The sequence below is a fragment of the Hyperolius riggenbachi genome, chromosome 3, assembly GCF_040937935.1.
Source record: "Hyperolius riggenbachi isolate aHypRig1 chromosome 3, aHypRig1.pri, whole genome shotgun sequence".
Classification (NCBI taxonomy): domain Eukaryota; kingdom Metazoa; phylum Chordata; class Amphibia; order Anura; family Hyperoliidae; genus Hyperolius; species Hyperolius riggenbachi.
This window is the reverse complement of record NC_090648.1, coordinates 165,655,116-165,672,198: the sequence shown is the minus strand read 5'-3', so window position 1 is coordinate 165,672,198 and position 17,083 is coordinate 165,655,116. Positions and strand designations below refer to the sequence as shown.

General features: G+C 44.4%; 1 protein-coding gene across 5 annotated transcripts in view; it reads right to left on the bottom strand.

Moving 5' to 3' along the window:
- The window catches only part of ACAN (aggrecan), a 148,113-nt gene that overhangs the window by 59,210 nt on the left and 71,820 nt on the right, over positions 1-17,083 (bottom strand). For all 5 annotated transcript variants that reach the window (XM_068275183.1, XM_068275182.1, XM_068275184.1 and 2 more), the window contains exons 5-11: positions 8,578-8,705; positions 8,192-8,485; positions 6,601-6,951; positions 4,453-4,627; positions 3,291-3,418; positions 2,085-2,378; positions 1,375-1,578 (exon numbers count right to left, since the gene is read on the bottom strand). In XM_068275183.1, the coding sequence (XP_068131284.1) occupies positions 1,375-1,578; positions 2,085-2,378; positions 3,291-3,418; positions 4,453-4,627; positions 6,601-6,951; positions 8,192-8,485; positions 8,578-8,705 (1,574 nt within the window). The remainder of the gene's footprint in view (positions 1-1,374; positions 1,579-2,084; positions 2,379-3,290; positions 3,419-4,452; positions 4,628-6,600; positions 6,952-8,191; positions 8,486-8,577; positions 8,706-17,083) is intronic.

The following is a 17,083-nucleotide window of genomic DNA, read 5'->3' as shown; positions in this document are numbered from 1 at the left end:
TTAGGGTTGGGCACCAGCAGGGGGGGGGGTTCTTAGGGTTAGGCACACAACCAAGGGAGTCTTAGGGTAAGGCACCACCAGGGGGATCTTAGGGTTAGGCACCATCAAGGGAGTCTTAGGTTTGGTAACCAGGAGGGTTGTAAGGGTTAGGCACCACTGGGGGGGGGGGGGGGGGCTAAGGGTTAGGGATAGGTAGAGGGATAGTTCTGTGTGAGAGTAGGGTTAGGTTTAGTTGTAGTAAAATATAGATAATATTTACTGTTTTACTATAGCTATTACAATTTTACATATGTTTTCATTTTCATTGTTATAGAGTATAGATGATATTTTCATATTTTATGACATGAAGAAACAATAAATATAGTTATAGACAATATTATAAAATGTTGGCTATACCCCACGCCCTTTTTTCAATGCGCCCTTATTTGATGTATGCTAATCTCACTGCTTCTAATTCCTATCAGCAACACAACCTGGATGCCCATAGAGACTGAAATTGTCTCAAAACCTGGAACCAGATATGAAGCACTGGGGGATGCAGGCGCCCATAGAATATCAGTTGTATAAAAAACAAAAACCAGCAGACATAAAAACCCAAACACTGGGATTAATTGTAATGGTTTATTCAAGCACAATTTTGGCTGTGACCCGTGAAACGCGTTGTCTTTTAAAATTGTGCTTGAATAAACCATTATAGTTAATCCCAGTGTTTGGGTTTTTACGTCTGGTGAGTTAAGACACCTCCTTTGATTTTAGTTTTTTATACAACTGATATCCTACGGGTGCCTTTATTTCCCAGTGCTCCACATTACACCTTCTTTGGAGGTGTTCCTTCCCTTGGTGTAGTTTATCCACAGCAAGTAAGGACTCCAGCAGTGGTACCATCCAGTTCCAGCAGGACTTGGAATACCGAGCAGGGATGGTAATAATTTCCCCCCAGGCAATATACAGCGGTTGCAGAGACTGCATCCCCTTTTTGTGAGTATAAATACTCTTGTACTTTTAAACAACACCCTATACCCTACGATACTGCACCGTTTGGCTCCTGGTCTTATCTTGTCATATAGGTAACCGTGGTTCTTCACAGCACCACCCCTTCTTCTACTGGATTCAGATATGGCAACTGTTATTCATGTTTATGGATACCCTAAGGCTGTCAGTAGACAGGTAGATGCCTTGCTTCCTGTTACACTAGACATCAGCCCTTGCATAACTCACACCCGCTGACATGGTATAGAGACCCAGTGCTAATGTGGAATAGTGGGACATATATGATTTAGACTCCTGAGAATTATAAGTATTAATTTCTACCCGACAGAAGACCTATGGGATGCTATCCTCACCCAACCACACACAAGCATATATATTACTTACCTATCTCTTCTTCAACAGTTGGAAGGACAGTGACATTTGTCAACCAGAAGTCAGTTTCATTGTCAAAATCAGTGGCATTCACTATCTCCATAGTCGTTTCTTCCCCAGAAGGTAACCCCTCCAAACCAGGAACAACTTTAGTTGCAAAAATTTCCTCTTCAACTGATGGAGTGACTGGAGCTTCTTCCTCTTCAAATGGAGAGGCTGGAACATGAAAAAAATGATGATGCTATTATTATATGTACAGTTTATTTTTGCCACTTTTTATACCTTGATGGAAGAAAAATTATTTTGCTGATCATTTGTAAGAGACGAGGAGGTAGATTCATCAAGCTTAATGACAATAGCACAAGCTCAGCGCATGCTATTCTGCAGTAGTGCAAGTAGCGTGCGCTGCTAACTTATGCTTGCTCCTCCGAACTAACGGCCGCTCCACTGAACTCACCCTGAGCTCTGGCGGGTCCAGTAGCTCTAATGGGGGCGATCCCCACACTTTGATTGGATTTTTTTTTTATTTCAGGTAATATGGAGTTTCATCCCACTTCAAAATGCTAATTTTCTTTATGAAGGAAAGTGGAGTTTACATATTAACACTTACCCGGAGATAGACCTAGATTCTAGATTCTCTAACATCTAACATCTGCATTTGTGCCTGATGAAATTATATATTTATTAAACTTCAAGCATAGAATGTACAGTAATATACTTACCTCTGAAACAAAAGGCGTTGTATTTTGACAGGGGATCAGGGAATCCTGTTTGATTGGCGTACAAGTAGACTGTTCGCACTCCAGGCTTGTCTCCCCCACATACTTGGCGAGGAGTCACAACTGGATACCGGACACTTCCATCAGACAACCAACCTGCGCGACACTTATCTAATCCCAACTTCCAGGCGGCATAAATTTGTCCAGTGGAAGCTAAGGTGGCATTTTTGCTCTCACAAAAGTCCTGTGCTTCTTGTAGAGTGAAATGATCGGGACGCGTTGCAAAGAACACCTCTCCTATATATAAAATCAGAAAGGCAATCAATGTACATTGTGGTTAAAGCAAAATATTTGCTGGTGAAAGTAAAATGATAATTACAGAGACACTTATCACTGATAATTGAAAATTCTAAGCATACAGGAAGATGGTATGATGAGGTCCACATAAAGTTTAAGAGAACTCAGAAAAGCTGATGTTTTGCAGCTTCCTAGGTGCCTAACCCAAGACTTCCCTCTACCGATGCCTAACCCAAAAACCTCCCTCTAATGATGTCTAACCTTAAGACCTCCTTCTAACGATGCCTAATGCTAAGACTGCCCACCAGCGATGTCTAATGCTAAGACCTCCCTCTACTGAAGCCTAAACCTAACACCTCCCTCTATGGATGCCTAACTCTAAGACCTCCCTCTAAGCATGCCTAACCCTAAAACCTCCCTCTAGGTATGCCTAACACTAAGACCTCCCTCTACCGATGCCTAACACTTAGTCCTCCCTCCTAACTTTAACCTACCCCTGCCACAGTCAGAATTTGCGGCAAAGAAGGAAAATTTGGGTGCTCGCAGGCACCCGATAAAATTGCAGGAGCTGAAGCATGCCGATATGCAAATCGTGGCCTTACATCCCGGGCGCGGAACTATGTAATGCTGCAATTTGCATATCGGAAAGCCTCGACTCCTGCAATTTTATCCTGGGATCCTGAGGCAAGAAGCAATGGTTATTTAATTAAAAAATACTCTGCAGATCTCGAATACCTGATCTGGAGTACCACATAGATTTGATATGCTTCAGGAGATCATGCAATGGAGCAGATATATCTAGTTTCCCTCCAAATGCCAAAAACGCAAGATCATACCTATATTTATCATTAAGCAACTTATAGTCTTTAGCCTTAGACATTTACTGTATTTTGCATTTGAGGAGTAACTTACCTCGCAGTTTATCAATATAACAATACACATCATATTGTTCCTGTGGATTCACCACACCATAGTTTCTGACACCTGGAAAACCATTCTTGTCTCCATGGCAGTTTTCCCGAGGATTGACAATGGGGTACCTAGTGGCAAAACATCAATATACAATATCAGCAAGGCAAACAAAAGACTAGCCACCTTCAGTTATAAAGGGGTAAAAGGGCTTTACTTCCGTAGTTACAACATGAATACATATGCTTTCTACAAGTTTGAGAATTTCATTTAATAAGATTGGGTGAAGTTGTCAGTTGTCACCTTCCTGGGATTGTTGTAATTTATAAAACAGTCTGATAAATACTGCAGAGTTAATGAGGGATGATGTAGATGAAATATCAATGTATCTGCATCAGGTTAAAGATTGTGAGAAGGAGGTTAGTTTTATTTCCTTACCACCATACACTAGTCAATGTACTCTGAAGGCCCACAAAAGAGTTAAATGTACTGTCTAAGGCAGGGGCAATCTTAATGTGAACCCCCCCCCCTATGTTACTGCTCCGCCTCTCCCTGCAACGGTCATCTGATCCCCAACAGGGTAGGGGGGACCCAAACGTCTTCCTTTCCTCCTTCCCCACTATCCCTGTCCCATGCTCCCCTGGCTGTCGCCTCCCTTTAACAGACCCACCCATCAGCACAGCAGTAGTGCTGGGGTCTACCTTTTCCAGCATCAGGTCCCTGATGCGGTTCAGCTGCAGCCACCACGTTTCCTCTAAGTTTCTCTGCACATCACGTGACTAACTATGTGACATACGGATGATAGCTAGGCAGAGGAGGCCTAGTGGCTGCAGCGGGAGGGCAACAGGGGCATAACGCTGGAAGAAGTAAGCCCTGGCACTTATGCTGCACTGATCAATGAATCTATTAAAAAGAGGCAAAAGTCAGGGGAGCACGGAATGAGGGACTCAATGAAGGAAGTAAGGTAGATGACCACTAGTAGACTACAGTGGCCTTGAATGTAACATCCTACAAGGTAGAAACAGACTGATATTTAGCAAGCTAATTATCTTTACTCTTTCAATAAAAATGTAAAAGCAGCTTGGTCTTCCTCAGACGCCATACTTCAGAGAACACTACTGGCCAAATCACAGTTATTCATTTAGTACTGGGCTTGCAATCATACCTGACAGTTTGATCTGCTATCCACCCAGCATCACATTGATCGAATCCAGCTTCGTAGGCAGCCTGGAGTTGAGCAGGCGTTGCGATGAATGCATGGTTGTCCAGACATGCCTGTTTAGCCTGGGAGAAGTTCAGGGAGTATCGACTGGATGCAGCTCGATAATGGAACACAACACCTCAACATAATATAACAAGATTGATTAGCAATGGAGGCTTTAATCATGAAATTATTTTGTTCCATAATAGAGACCTTTTTTAATAGAGACTTATCTAATCAATGTCTGTGATCAATTCGGTTTTGTGTAACAAAGGCCAGCATAGCTGGATACTTAAACATACAATTAGCTTTGATTTGAAATATAGTGCAATAAATTCTATACGGGCTGTCCAAACATTACAAAAATAAATAAGCAGTAAACGGCTGGTACCCTTTTCATTATTGTTGCCATGCCATTACATGGAATATTTGAAAAACTGTTACATGCCCTGTTGACTAAATGCTAGATTACAGGGATACATTAAAACACATAAAAAACACTAAAGGTTCACACTAATAAATATTACAATCTTTATTGTACAATCTTACCACTTCTGTGTAATATGAGGGACTACATAAAGTATCCATGCAAAGCATATACACCAAGTCTACTACATAGATTTGGTAAGATTGTACAATCAAGATTGTATCATTAGTGGGCACCTTTATTTGAATCCCAGGCATTTTGCTGCCTTTCGGAAAATGCACACGAAATCACATTCATTGAAAATCTATGGGTTGCATGCTAAATCGCATAGGTCCACGCTTCACAAATTTGTGTTTCATGCACATGTTAAAATCGTACAGTTTTTGTTTTTTTCCCGCATACCGCATGCAAATCACACACAGTGGTTTCCTATGCATTTTCTTGTGTCTTTTTAGTGAATTTTCAAGTGTGTTTTTAGGTCAAGTGATGTATTTCCACTTCCTGTTTTCTCTTGTTAAAAAGACCAATTAGTAAAAACGCGGAAACGATCACTCATCACTCAAAAAATCGCTGGTCATCGGGAAAATCATTGGAAAAATTTTGAGGTGGGTACAAGCCTTAAGTTAATTGTAAAAATAATAATTTTTTGCACAATCTGCAATTTTTTGCTGATGTATGCTAATATGCAGAAACCGCATTTCCAGTCGGCAACTGCGATTAACTTCTGCATTCTCTGATTTGCCTAATGCTTCTGACTCTTCTGATTGGATTACAATATCCAAGTCTTGGTAATACGGTATTCCGCAGATTTACGACTTCCGCATACCAATTTCAGCAGATTTCTGATCGGAAACTTGAGAATTGGAAATCCACAGACTTCGGAAGCTCATCCCTAGTTGTCATTGCTGATTTATTTTCGGGAACAGTCACTTTAAATGCAGCTTACAGGTTTTACTGTGGTAATTCATACACAGTGAACAAGGAAGTATGGCCTGAAGTAATATATCATGGCATGTGTGACAAAAATATAAACAGTAAGGCAGTGTTAACACTTGGAAAAGTTCTCACACATTTTACTACATTGAGAAACAAGCACAGATGCATAGTGACACACACCCAATGTAAATAAATGGCTGGTTAATGTCTGTTCACATTACATTCAAAGTCATGTTCGTGTTACGTGGGCGATCTCAATTTGGACAGCTGGAAGCAGCTTTTCGGACATTGTGCATGTTCTTGCTTTATTTTATATTGTGCTGCTGTGGACAATCACACACCCATAATGAATGCACTACTGTCCGAAACCCGACGTGCATAATTTCAGAGCACTGCAGTGCAACCCTACCCTAACACACTGCCTACTGAAATTGTTGTCTGGTTAGGACCTATTAGTAGTCTTCTTTTGAGGAAATGTTGTCCGTCCAAGCACTGCCCAGTGGAAACTGCTATGGTGTGACTCACAAACTGCATACTGTTTGAGGAACCTCACTGGCAAAGATGTTGATCCCGTGTTTTGTTACCCCGGAGCTGGCATGAAGTTTCACACTATCACTGCCTCCATCAGACTGTTATTCAACTTAGTGGCAGACCCCATTTATTTGAATTTTAGGAAGCTAAAATAACAAATTCAGTAATATGACATGAATCTGGAGACGATTGAAGGGAAAAAATGAGTTGGTACTTACCACTTACAGAGATTGGTTTACCAGCATCAATAGCAGCAGTAACTGGCACTACTACCTCTTCACCTGTTGCTTCAGCAGATGGAACAGCTGTGGCATTTTCCAGCCAAAGCAGAAAGCTATCCTCAGTGATGTTTTCTAAAGGAACTTTTGTTGGCACCAAGTCTGGACTTAAAGGCGTTCCTGGAAATTCTGGTGTAGCTGTAAAGCCATCTTCAGAAGGTGTTAGGGTGAAGTCTAGACCTTCCAGGGTAGCTATACTGCCACGAGCTTCCTCTTCAGTAACATTCTGCCGGAAGATGAGCTCCACGCCAGGCTGGGTCACAGTTTGAATAGTAATGTTTTCAGCATCATCTGTTCCAGAAGTAAAGCAGTTTAAAGGACAAGTAAGGACACGGCAACTAAAGTCTGTGAATGACTAAGCTAAATATCATAATATCGTACTTCATAGCTGGTGTGGATATGCTGACTGCCTATGTTTAGCATGTTCTGTGATTTATCCAGTAGAGAAAGCAGTTCTAACTGAAAGAACAACCCCTTACCAAACCTATCCACAAATCCCATCAACAGTTGATATTCAGTGGCCAGGCATATTCACATGAGAAGCTAATTCACATTACCGAGACACCCATTGCACTACTGCAAAGCATTTACTGCAGGTAGAGCTGGAACAGACAAAACAGGGCCATAGGCAGAGTAGCATTTTTTCGCCCCCCAACCTGACAGCAACGGTCATGGGAAAGAAGTGGGGAGTGACAAAGTGAGGAAGGGAAAAAGCATAAAGGAGAAAGGACGCACAAACAGATCTGACAGAGAGTGGGGGGAAGGGTAGAGAAGAGAATTAGGGAGAGAGGATGGGGTTAGGATGAGGCACAGGAAGAAAAGGGGAAGAGAGTGAGAAAGAGAAAAGGCAGCAGACATGAAGGAGTGAGAAGGTGGGAGATGGAGAGAGAAACAGACTCCTTACTGAAAACTCTCCTTGTGACAGAACCCTGTTGTTAGCTAATTCCTCCCATGACAAAACCCCAAGTGGCAGATGATCCCCCCATTCCCTGTGGAAGAACCCTTAGTGACATATTCTCCAATTACAGGTTCCCTTAATAATAAATCCCAATAGTGTTAGGTTGGTGAAAACCCCACACAGTATTGGTCCCCTATCTGACAGTCACCCAGTGCAGATCCCCCTGCGAAAGATTCCAGTCAGCGCCTCATGTGGAAGACCATCCTGAGCCCCATGTGACAGATCCCACTTCTGAGCCCCATGTTGCATACCCCAGTCAAAGATACTTGTGTCACCTGTTAACACCCCCCCCCCCCCCCCCACACACACACACACACTCATATTATATATCTTACACTGCTGTACAGCACCATGGTAGATTATGTCTCTTAATTAATAATAATGCATAAATTAATGCAGGGTCAATCCTGACCTTTTACATGTCAGTATCTAAAATTGTACCACTTCAAACACTTTATAAAGAAAAACAAAAAACAGAAAATCCATTCAAGAACTTTATATAGCAGTTTGTGCTCCTTCAATGTTGTTCTTGTCATCATTTATCCAAACAGATGAGAAATAGTAAAGACTAACCTTTATAGCAAATGGCATCATAGCGAGACAGAGGATCTGGATATCCGGTCTGGTTAGGGTGGAGATAGACTGTTCTGACTCCAACTAAGTTTCCACCACAGTTGGGGCGTGGATAGAATATTGGATACCTGACACTGCGATCAGCCAGCCAACCAGCACTACACACATCCATGCCAGACTGCCAAGCTAGATAGAGCTCTCCTGTAGTGGCCAACCGAGCTCCAAGGTTCTGGCATTGCTTCTCTGCCTCTTGGAAGGAGAACTTTGCAGCAGATGTTGCATAAAACACTTCACCTGTGGAAGCAAACAGTTACTTTCAGTAATGACTTGCTAGAAAACTGAATAGATAGACACTACACATATAGCTAGATAGGCAAACAGAATACCTTTCATGTCTTCAGCGAAACAATATACATCATAGGTTTCATCAGTTTCCCGGACACCATAAGTTCTAACTCCCGGGAACATTTCTTTGTCACCGTAGCAAGGTTCACGGGGGTTATGAATTGGATACCTATAGTGAGGAAAAGGGTGTAAAATGTTATTATATAGAATAAGAGCTTAGGCCCAACAGCCAAATTTCATTATTTGTTGTTAAATGTTGTGATAGCCGGGACAAATGGTCAAATACAATGGCCTCAATTCACTAAGCTTAACTCCTGTCTTTAATAACTCTTCGGGGCTGTTTTACGCTTTGCGGTATTCATTTTTTGACCCTGCATAGTTTGGCGTGCGAAAGCAAATGCATATTTGCATGAGCATTGCCTCATGAATAGCCAATTGAGCCAGATTTGCAGAGCCAGACTTGCTAGGGTTAAAACTTGGTGTTAGAGCACGCATACATTTTCCTCAGGTAAGCACTGTTTTACAGTTATCACCATGGTGATATAATTGTTATAACTGTAAAACAGCTCTGAAGAGTTATTAAAGACTCTAGTTAAAGGGAACCTGTACTGAGTAAAATTATTTAAAAAAAACACATAAGGTAACTTCTAATGAATATTACAAAGTTACCTTGCCATCAGTTCCTCTCAGAAGCTCGCCATTTTCTTCTGACAATGATCCCTTCCAGTTCTGGCAACATTTTGTCAGAACTGAAACATATCAGTTGCTGTCAGTTATATGTCAGTTGCTGTCAGTTACAGCTGAGAGGAGAACTGATGTGTCCATGTTTCCCTATGGCTCAAGTGGGCAATATTACAGTTTAACTGTGTGCTGACCAGGAAGCTGTTATGGAGTAATGGCCATTTTCAAAATGGAGGATGGAGAATTCCATTGATCACAGTGGACAAACAGGACACAGGAGAGGAGAAAGAGATTGATGAGTAGACTATGCAGCAGGTAAGTATGACTTGTGTATGGTTATTTTGACTTTTAGTTTTCAGTTCAGGTTTTCTTTAACCACTTGAGGACCACAGTCTTTTCGCCCCTTAAGGACCAGAGCCTTTTTTTCCATTCAGACCACTGCAGCTTTCATGGTTTATTGCTCGGTCATACAACCTACCACCTAAATGAATTTTACCTCCTTTTCTTGTCACTAATACAGCTTTCTTTTGGTGCTATTTGATTGCTGCTGCGAGTTTTAGTTTTTTATTATATTCATCAAAAAAGACATGAATTTTTGTCAAAAAAATGACTTTTTTTACTTTCTGTGCTGACACTTTTCAAATAAAGTAAAATTTCCTATACATTTGAGCGCGAAAGTTATTCTGCTACATGTCTTTGATAAAAAAAAAAACATCCAGTGTATATTTATTGGATTGGGTAAAAGTTATAGCGTTTACAAACGATGGTGCCAAAAGTGAATTTTCTCATTTTAAAGCATCTCTGACTTTTCTGACCACCTGTCATGTTTCATGAGGTGCTAAAATTCCAGGATAGTATAAATACCCCCCAAATGACTCCATTTTGGAAAGAAGACATCCCAAAGTATTCAGTGAGAGGCATGGTGAGTTCATAGAAGATTTTATTGTTTGTCACAAGTTAGCGGAAAATGACATTTTGTGAAAAAAAAAAAAAGTTTCCATTTCTTCTAACTTGCGACAAAAAAAAATGAAATCTGCCACAGACCTACTATGCTCCTCTCTGAATACCTTGAAGTGTCTACTTTCCAAAATGGGGTCACTTGTGGGGTGTGTTCACTGTCCTGGCATTTTTGGGGGTGCCTAATTGTAAGCACCCCTGTTAAGCCTAAAGGTGCTCATTGGACTTTGGACCCCTTAGCGCAGCTAGGCTGCAAAAAAGTGCCACACATGTGGTATTGCTGTACTCAGGAGACGTAGTATAATGTGTTTTGGGGTGTATTTTTACACATACCCATGCTGGGTGGGAGAAATATCTCCGTAAATGCCAATTTTTTGATTTTTTTACACACAATTGTCTATTAACAGAGATATTTCTCCCACTCAGCATGGGTATGTGTAAAAATACACCCCAAAACACATTATACTACTTCTCCTGAGTACGGCGGTACCACATGTGTGGCACTTTTTTGCAACCTAACTGCGCTAAGGGGCCCAAAGTCCAATGAGTACCTTTAGGATTTCACAGGTCATTTTGCGACATTTGGTTTCAAGACTACTCCCCATGGTTTAGGGCCCCTAAAATGCCAGGGCAGTATAGGAACCCCACAAATGACCCCATTTTAGAAAGAAGACACCCCAAGGTATTCCGTTAGGAGTGTGGTGAGTTCATAGATGATTTTATTTTTTGTCACAAGTTAGCGGAAATTGATTTTAATTGTTTTTTTTCACAAAGTGTCATTTTCCGCTAACTTAACTTTTGTCCGGGACAAAAAATAAAATCTTCTATGAACTCATCATACTCCTAACGGAATACCTTTGGGTGTCTTCTTTCTAAAATGGAGTCATTTGTGGGGTTCCTATACTGCCCTGGCATTTTAGGGGCCCTAAACCGTGAGGAGTAGTCTTGAAACCAAATGTTGCAAAATGACCTGTGAAATCCTAAAGGTACTCATTGGACTTTGGGCCCGTTAGCGCACTTAGGGTGCAAAAAATTGCCACACATGTGGTACCGCCGTACTCAGGAGAAGTAGTATAATGTGTTTTGGGGTGTATTTATACACATACAGATGCTGGGTGGGAGAAATATCTCTGTAAATGACAATTTTTTGATTTTTTTTTACACACAATTGTCCATTTACAGAGAGATTTCTCCCACCCAGCATGGGTATGTATAAAAGTACACCCCAAAACACATTATACCACTTCTTCTGAGTACGGCGATACCACATGTGTGACACTTTTTTGCAGCCTAGGTGCGCTAAGGGGCCCAACGTCCTATTCACAGGTCATTTTGAGGCATTTGTTTTCTAGACTACTCCTCACGGTTTAGGGCCCCTAAAATGCCAGGGCAGTATAGGAACCCCACAAGTGACCCCATTTTAGAAAGAAGACACCCCAAGGTATTCCGTTAGGTGTATGGTAAGTTCATAGAAGATTTTAATTTTTGTCACAAGTTAGTGAAAAATGACACTTTGTGAAAAAAACAATAAAAATCAATTTCCGCTAACTTTTGACAAAAAATAAAATCTTCTATGAACTCGTCATACACCTAACAGAATACCTTGGGGTGTCTTTTTTCTAAAATGGGGTCACTTGTGGGGTTCCTACAAGTGACCCCATTGAGGGCAATCTGAGCGTGTGGGTGGGTGATTGGGTGCCTGCAAGGGGCAGATTAGGGTCTAATCTGATGGGTAACAGTGACAGGTGGTGATAGGGGGTGATTGATGGGTGATTGATGGGTAATTAGTGGGTGTTTAGAGGAGAGAACAGATGTAAACACTGCACTTGGGAGGTGATCTGATGTCGGATCTGTGGGCGATCTATTGGTGTGGGTGGTTGATCAGATTGCCCGCAAGGGGCAGGTTAGGGGCTGATTGATGGGTGGCAGTGACAGGGGGTGATTGACAGGTGATCAGTGGGTTATTACAGGGAAGAACAGATGTAAATAATGCACTGGAGAATTGATAAGGGGGGGGGGGGTCTGAGGGCAATCTGAGCGTGTGGGCGGGTGATTGGGTGCCCACAAGGGGCAGATTAGGGTCTAATCTGATGGGTAACAGTGACAGGTGGTGATAGGGGGTGATTGATGGGTGATTGATGGGTAATTAGTGGGTGTTTAGAGGAGAGAACAGATGTAAACACTGCACTTGGGAGGTGATCTGATGTCGGATCTGCGGGCGATCTATTGGTGTGGGTGGGTGATCAGATTGCCCGCAAGGGGCAGGTTAGGGGCTGATTGATGGGTGGCAGTGACAGGGGGTGATTGATGGTTGATTGACCGGTGATCAGTGGGTTATTACAGGGGCGATAGAGGAATACAGTACACGGGGGGGGGGGAGGTCTGGGGAGAATCTGAGGGGTGGGGGGTGATCAGGAGGGAGCAGGGGGCAGTTTAGGGTTAAAAAAAATAGCATTGACAGAAAGTGACAGGGAGTGATTGATGGGTGATTAGGGGGGTGATTGGGTGCTAACAGTGGTCTGGGGGGTGGGCAGGGGGGGGTCTGAAGGGTGCTGTGGGCGATCAGGGGGCAGGGGGGGGGGAAATCAGTGTGCTTGGGTGCAGACTAGGGTGGCTGCAGCCTGCCCTGGTGGTCCCTCGGACACTGGGACCACCAGGGCAGGAGGCAGCCTGTATAATAGGCTTTGTATACTTTACAAAGCCTATTATACAATGTGTCAGCGGCAATCCGGGTGCTAGTAACCCGCCGGCACTTCCGAACGGCCGGCGGGTTACAGCGCAAGGGGGGCGGAGCCAGTCGCCGGCGGCTGATCGCATCACGAATGAAGCGATCGCCGCATAACCACGCCCGCCGCCGCCACCGCCGATGGGCGTATTGCGGTCGTTTGGGCCCAGCCCTTGCCGACGCCCATCGGCTTAAGGCGGTCGGCAAGTGGTTAAGCTTAGTGAATTGAGGCCAATGTGTGGATTTTATCTATAGTAGCATTGTTTATTTTAAGGCTTCTTTCACAGTGCGACATTAAAGTCGCATGTTAAATGTACCAACGCAGACTAATGCACAGCAATGCAAAGTCTGTGCGACATTCACAGTGCACACGTTGCGTTGTGTGTAACGTGTAGCAATATTTAGAAAGTGCTGCATGTTGTGCGTTTAGCAATACATTTGCTGCGTTATGTGTATTGCACATGCTCAGTAATTTTTTGCATGGATAAGTGGGATATACGCCAAAAGTCCCGGGGAAAAATCTGGATTTGACACAAAGCAGCGTTTTAAGGGCAGAAATCACATTGCATGCTAAATTGCATGCATAAAGTGCTTTAAAACATCTTGCATGTGTATACATGAATCAGGTAGTGTAATTAGTGTACTGCTTCACACTGACACACCAAACTCACTGTGTAACGCACCGCAAACAGCTGTTTGTATAGTGACGGCCTTGCTGGACTGGTGCGCACCATGGCGAGAAAGCAGGTGATGGCGGCTTTCAAGCCCATATAGTCGCCGGGCTGAGGTAGCTGAATGACAGAACAGTGACTGTCCAGCTGATCAAATTTTGTCTGTCCACAATGAAGCAATGACCTTATTATCGTGGGTGTGCCCCCCCCCCCCCCCCCCGAAACACTCATATAGCCATCGGTCATTGCTTCTTTGTGGAATGCAAGTCCCTTCACCGCGGCAAGGTAACGATCATGATGGGGAATTGGCACATATACATGCCTTTTGTTTGTTGTTGCAGCTGCAGTGCAGCCAGGAAAATTAGGCAGGCATGTACACGCACCAGAAAAATTATTATAGCGGCGCCAGGAATCCGCCTGGTGTCCTGGACCCTGTTGGTGGTGGCGGAGAAGGCAGTCAAGCGGCCTGCATGCAGAGATGCTGTGTGGGGAGCGACTTAGTCTTGGGGCAGGCAGTCACACGTTGTGCAGGCAGAGATGCTGTGTGTGGGGACTGACTTAGTCTTCGGGCGGGCAGTAGCCCTCCGGGATCCATGCCTCATTCATTTTGATAAAGGTGAGGTACTGAGTACTTTTGTGACTTAGGTGACTTCTCTTCTCAGTGACAAAGCCTCCAGCTGTGCTGCAGGTCCTTTCTGACAGGACGCTTGAGGCAGGGCAAGACAGAAGTTGGATGGTAAATTGGGACAGCTCTGGTCACAGGGCAACCCTGTGCACCCAGTAGTCCAAGGGTTCATCGCTGCTCACAGTGTCTACATCCACACTTAGGCCAGGTAGTCGGCTACCTGCCGGTTGAGGCATTGGTGGAGGGTGGATCGGGAAGGGCTAAGGCGAGGCGTTGACTAAAGAATGTCCGCATGTCCGACATCACCATGAGATCGCTGGAGCATCCTGTCCATCTCCCCAGAGTGTGTCCTTCTACTGTAGTTGTAGAGATACTGGGTGACGGCTTTCTCCTGTTGTAGCAGGTGGTCGAACATCAGCAGGGTCGTATTCCAGTGAGTCGGGCTATCGCAAATCAAGCATCTCACTGGCAAGTTGTTTCTCCGCTGAATATCGGCAAAGCGTGCCATGGCCGTGTAAGACCGCTTGAAATGCCCACACAACTTCCTGGCCTGCTTCAGGACGTCCTGTAAGCCTGGGTACTTAGACTCAATTCTCTGAATTATGAGATTCAGCACATGTGCCATGCAGGGTACATGTGTCAACTTTCTAAAAATTCAAAGCCGAAATGAGATTGCTGCCGTTGTCACACACCACGTTGCCGATCTCCAGTTGGAGTGGGTTCAGCCACTGATCCACCTGTTTGTTAAGAGCAGCTAGGAGAACTGCTCCAGTGTGACTCTCCGTTTTGAGGCAAGACATGTCTAAAATGGCGTGACACCATCGTACCTGGCATGCAGCATAGGCCCTGGGGAGCTGGGGCTGTGTAGCTGGAGAGGAGATCGCAGCACCAGTAGAGTTGAACTGCCACTCAGCCAAGAAGGGAGGAGGATGACGACAGCGAAGAGGATGTAGCAGGAGGAGAGGAGGTGGCAGGAGGCCTGCCTGCAAGCCGTGGAGGTGTCCCAAGTTGGTCCGCTTAACAGCCATGTACTCCCTGCTTGCCAGCGGTCACCAGGTTGACCAAATGGGCTGTGTAAGTAATGTACCTGCCCTGACTGCGCTTGGCAGACCAGGCATCCGTGGTCAGATGGACCCTTGACCCAACTCTGTGTGCCAGAGATGACACCACTTGCCTCTCAACTTCACGGTACAGTTTGGGTATCACCTTTTTAGATAAATAATTGCAGCCTGGTATCTTCTACTGTGGTGTCCCAATGGCCACACATTTCCGGATCCAGCTGGTATGGTAACAGCTGGCGAGCTAACAGTTCCGCCAAGCCAGCTATCAGACGCTGGGCAAGGGGGTGACTGGCAGAAATTGGATTCTTCCGCTCAAAGATTTCCCTCATGGACACCTTCTGTGTTAAATAGTCAACCACTTCCTGACAATCTTGGGAGTTGATGGGACGTGCCTTCTTCTGAGCACTGTGCTTAGGTCCAGAGCTGCACAAAATCACATCAGCATGACCTCGACCAGACCTGCCGGGTGGCCTTCCTCTGGGTCTGCCTCTGCCTCTGCCTGTTTTGTCCATATCGGGGGGGATGAAGTGAAAGGTATGGACTGACTTGACTAATACAATGTGCAGTCACACAGGTGCAGTGAAAGCTATGCAGTGACTGGTATTACAATACAATGTGCAGTTGTCACACAGGTGCAGTTAACAGGTATGCACGGAGTGATATATTACACATCGTGCGGTCATACAGGTACTGTGAACAATTATGCAATGACCGGTATTACAAATTTGCAGCTGTCAAACACACGGGTACCGTGAACAGGTGCAGTGACATTGCGTGCGGTCACATAGGTAGGTGGGTGCACTGAACAACAGGCAGGTATATGCAGTGATGGGTATTACAAATGTGCAGCTGTCACACACAAACACACACACACACACACACACACACACACACACACACACACACACACACACACAGGTACCATGAACAGGTACAGTGACACTGCGTGCGGTCACGTAGGTAGGTGGGTGCACTGAACAACAGGTAGGTATATGCAGTGATGGATAGGTATTACAAATGTGCAGCTGTCAAACATACACACACAGGTACCGTGAACAGGTGCAGTGACACTGCGTGCGGTCACGTAGGTAGGTGGGAGCACTGAACAACAGGTAGGTGTATGCAGTGACGGGTATTACAAATGTGCAGCTGTCTCTCACACACACACACACACACACACACACACACACACACACACACACACACACACACACACACACACGTACCGTGAACAGGTCCAGTGACTGGTGGTATTAAATATCACACTGTGTGCACTCACATACGTAGATGGGTGCACTGAACAACAGGTAGGTATATGCAGTGATGGGTATTACAAATGTGCAGCTGTCACGTACACACACACACAGGTACCGTGAACAGGTACATTGACTGGTGGTATTAAATATCACACTGCGTGCGCTCACATAGGTAGGTGGGTGCACTGAACAACAGGTAGGTATATGCAGTGATGGGTATTACAAATGTGCAGCTGTCTCACACACACACACACAGGTACCGTGAACAGGTACAGTGACTGGTGGTATTAAATATCCCACTGCGTGTGCTCACGTAGGTAGGTGGGCGCACTGAACAACAGGTAGGTATATGCAGTGATGGATATTACAGATGTGCACCTGTCACACACATAGGTACAGTGAACAGGTACATTGACACTGCGTGCGGTCACGTAGGTAGGTGGGTGGGTGCACTGAACAACAGGTAGGTGTATGCAGTGATGGGTATTACAAATGTGCAGCTGTCTCTCACACACACACACACACACACACACACACACACACACACACACACACACACACACACACACAC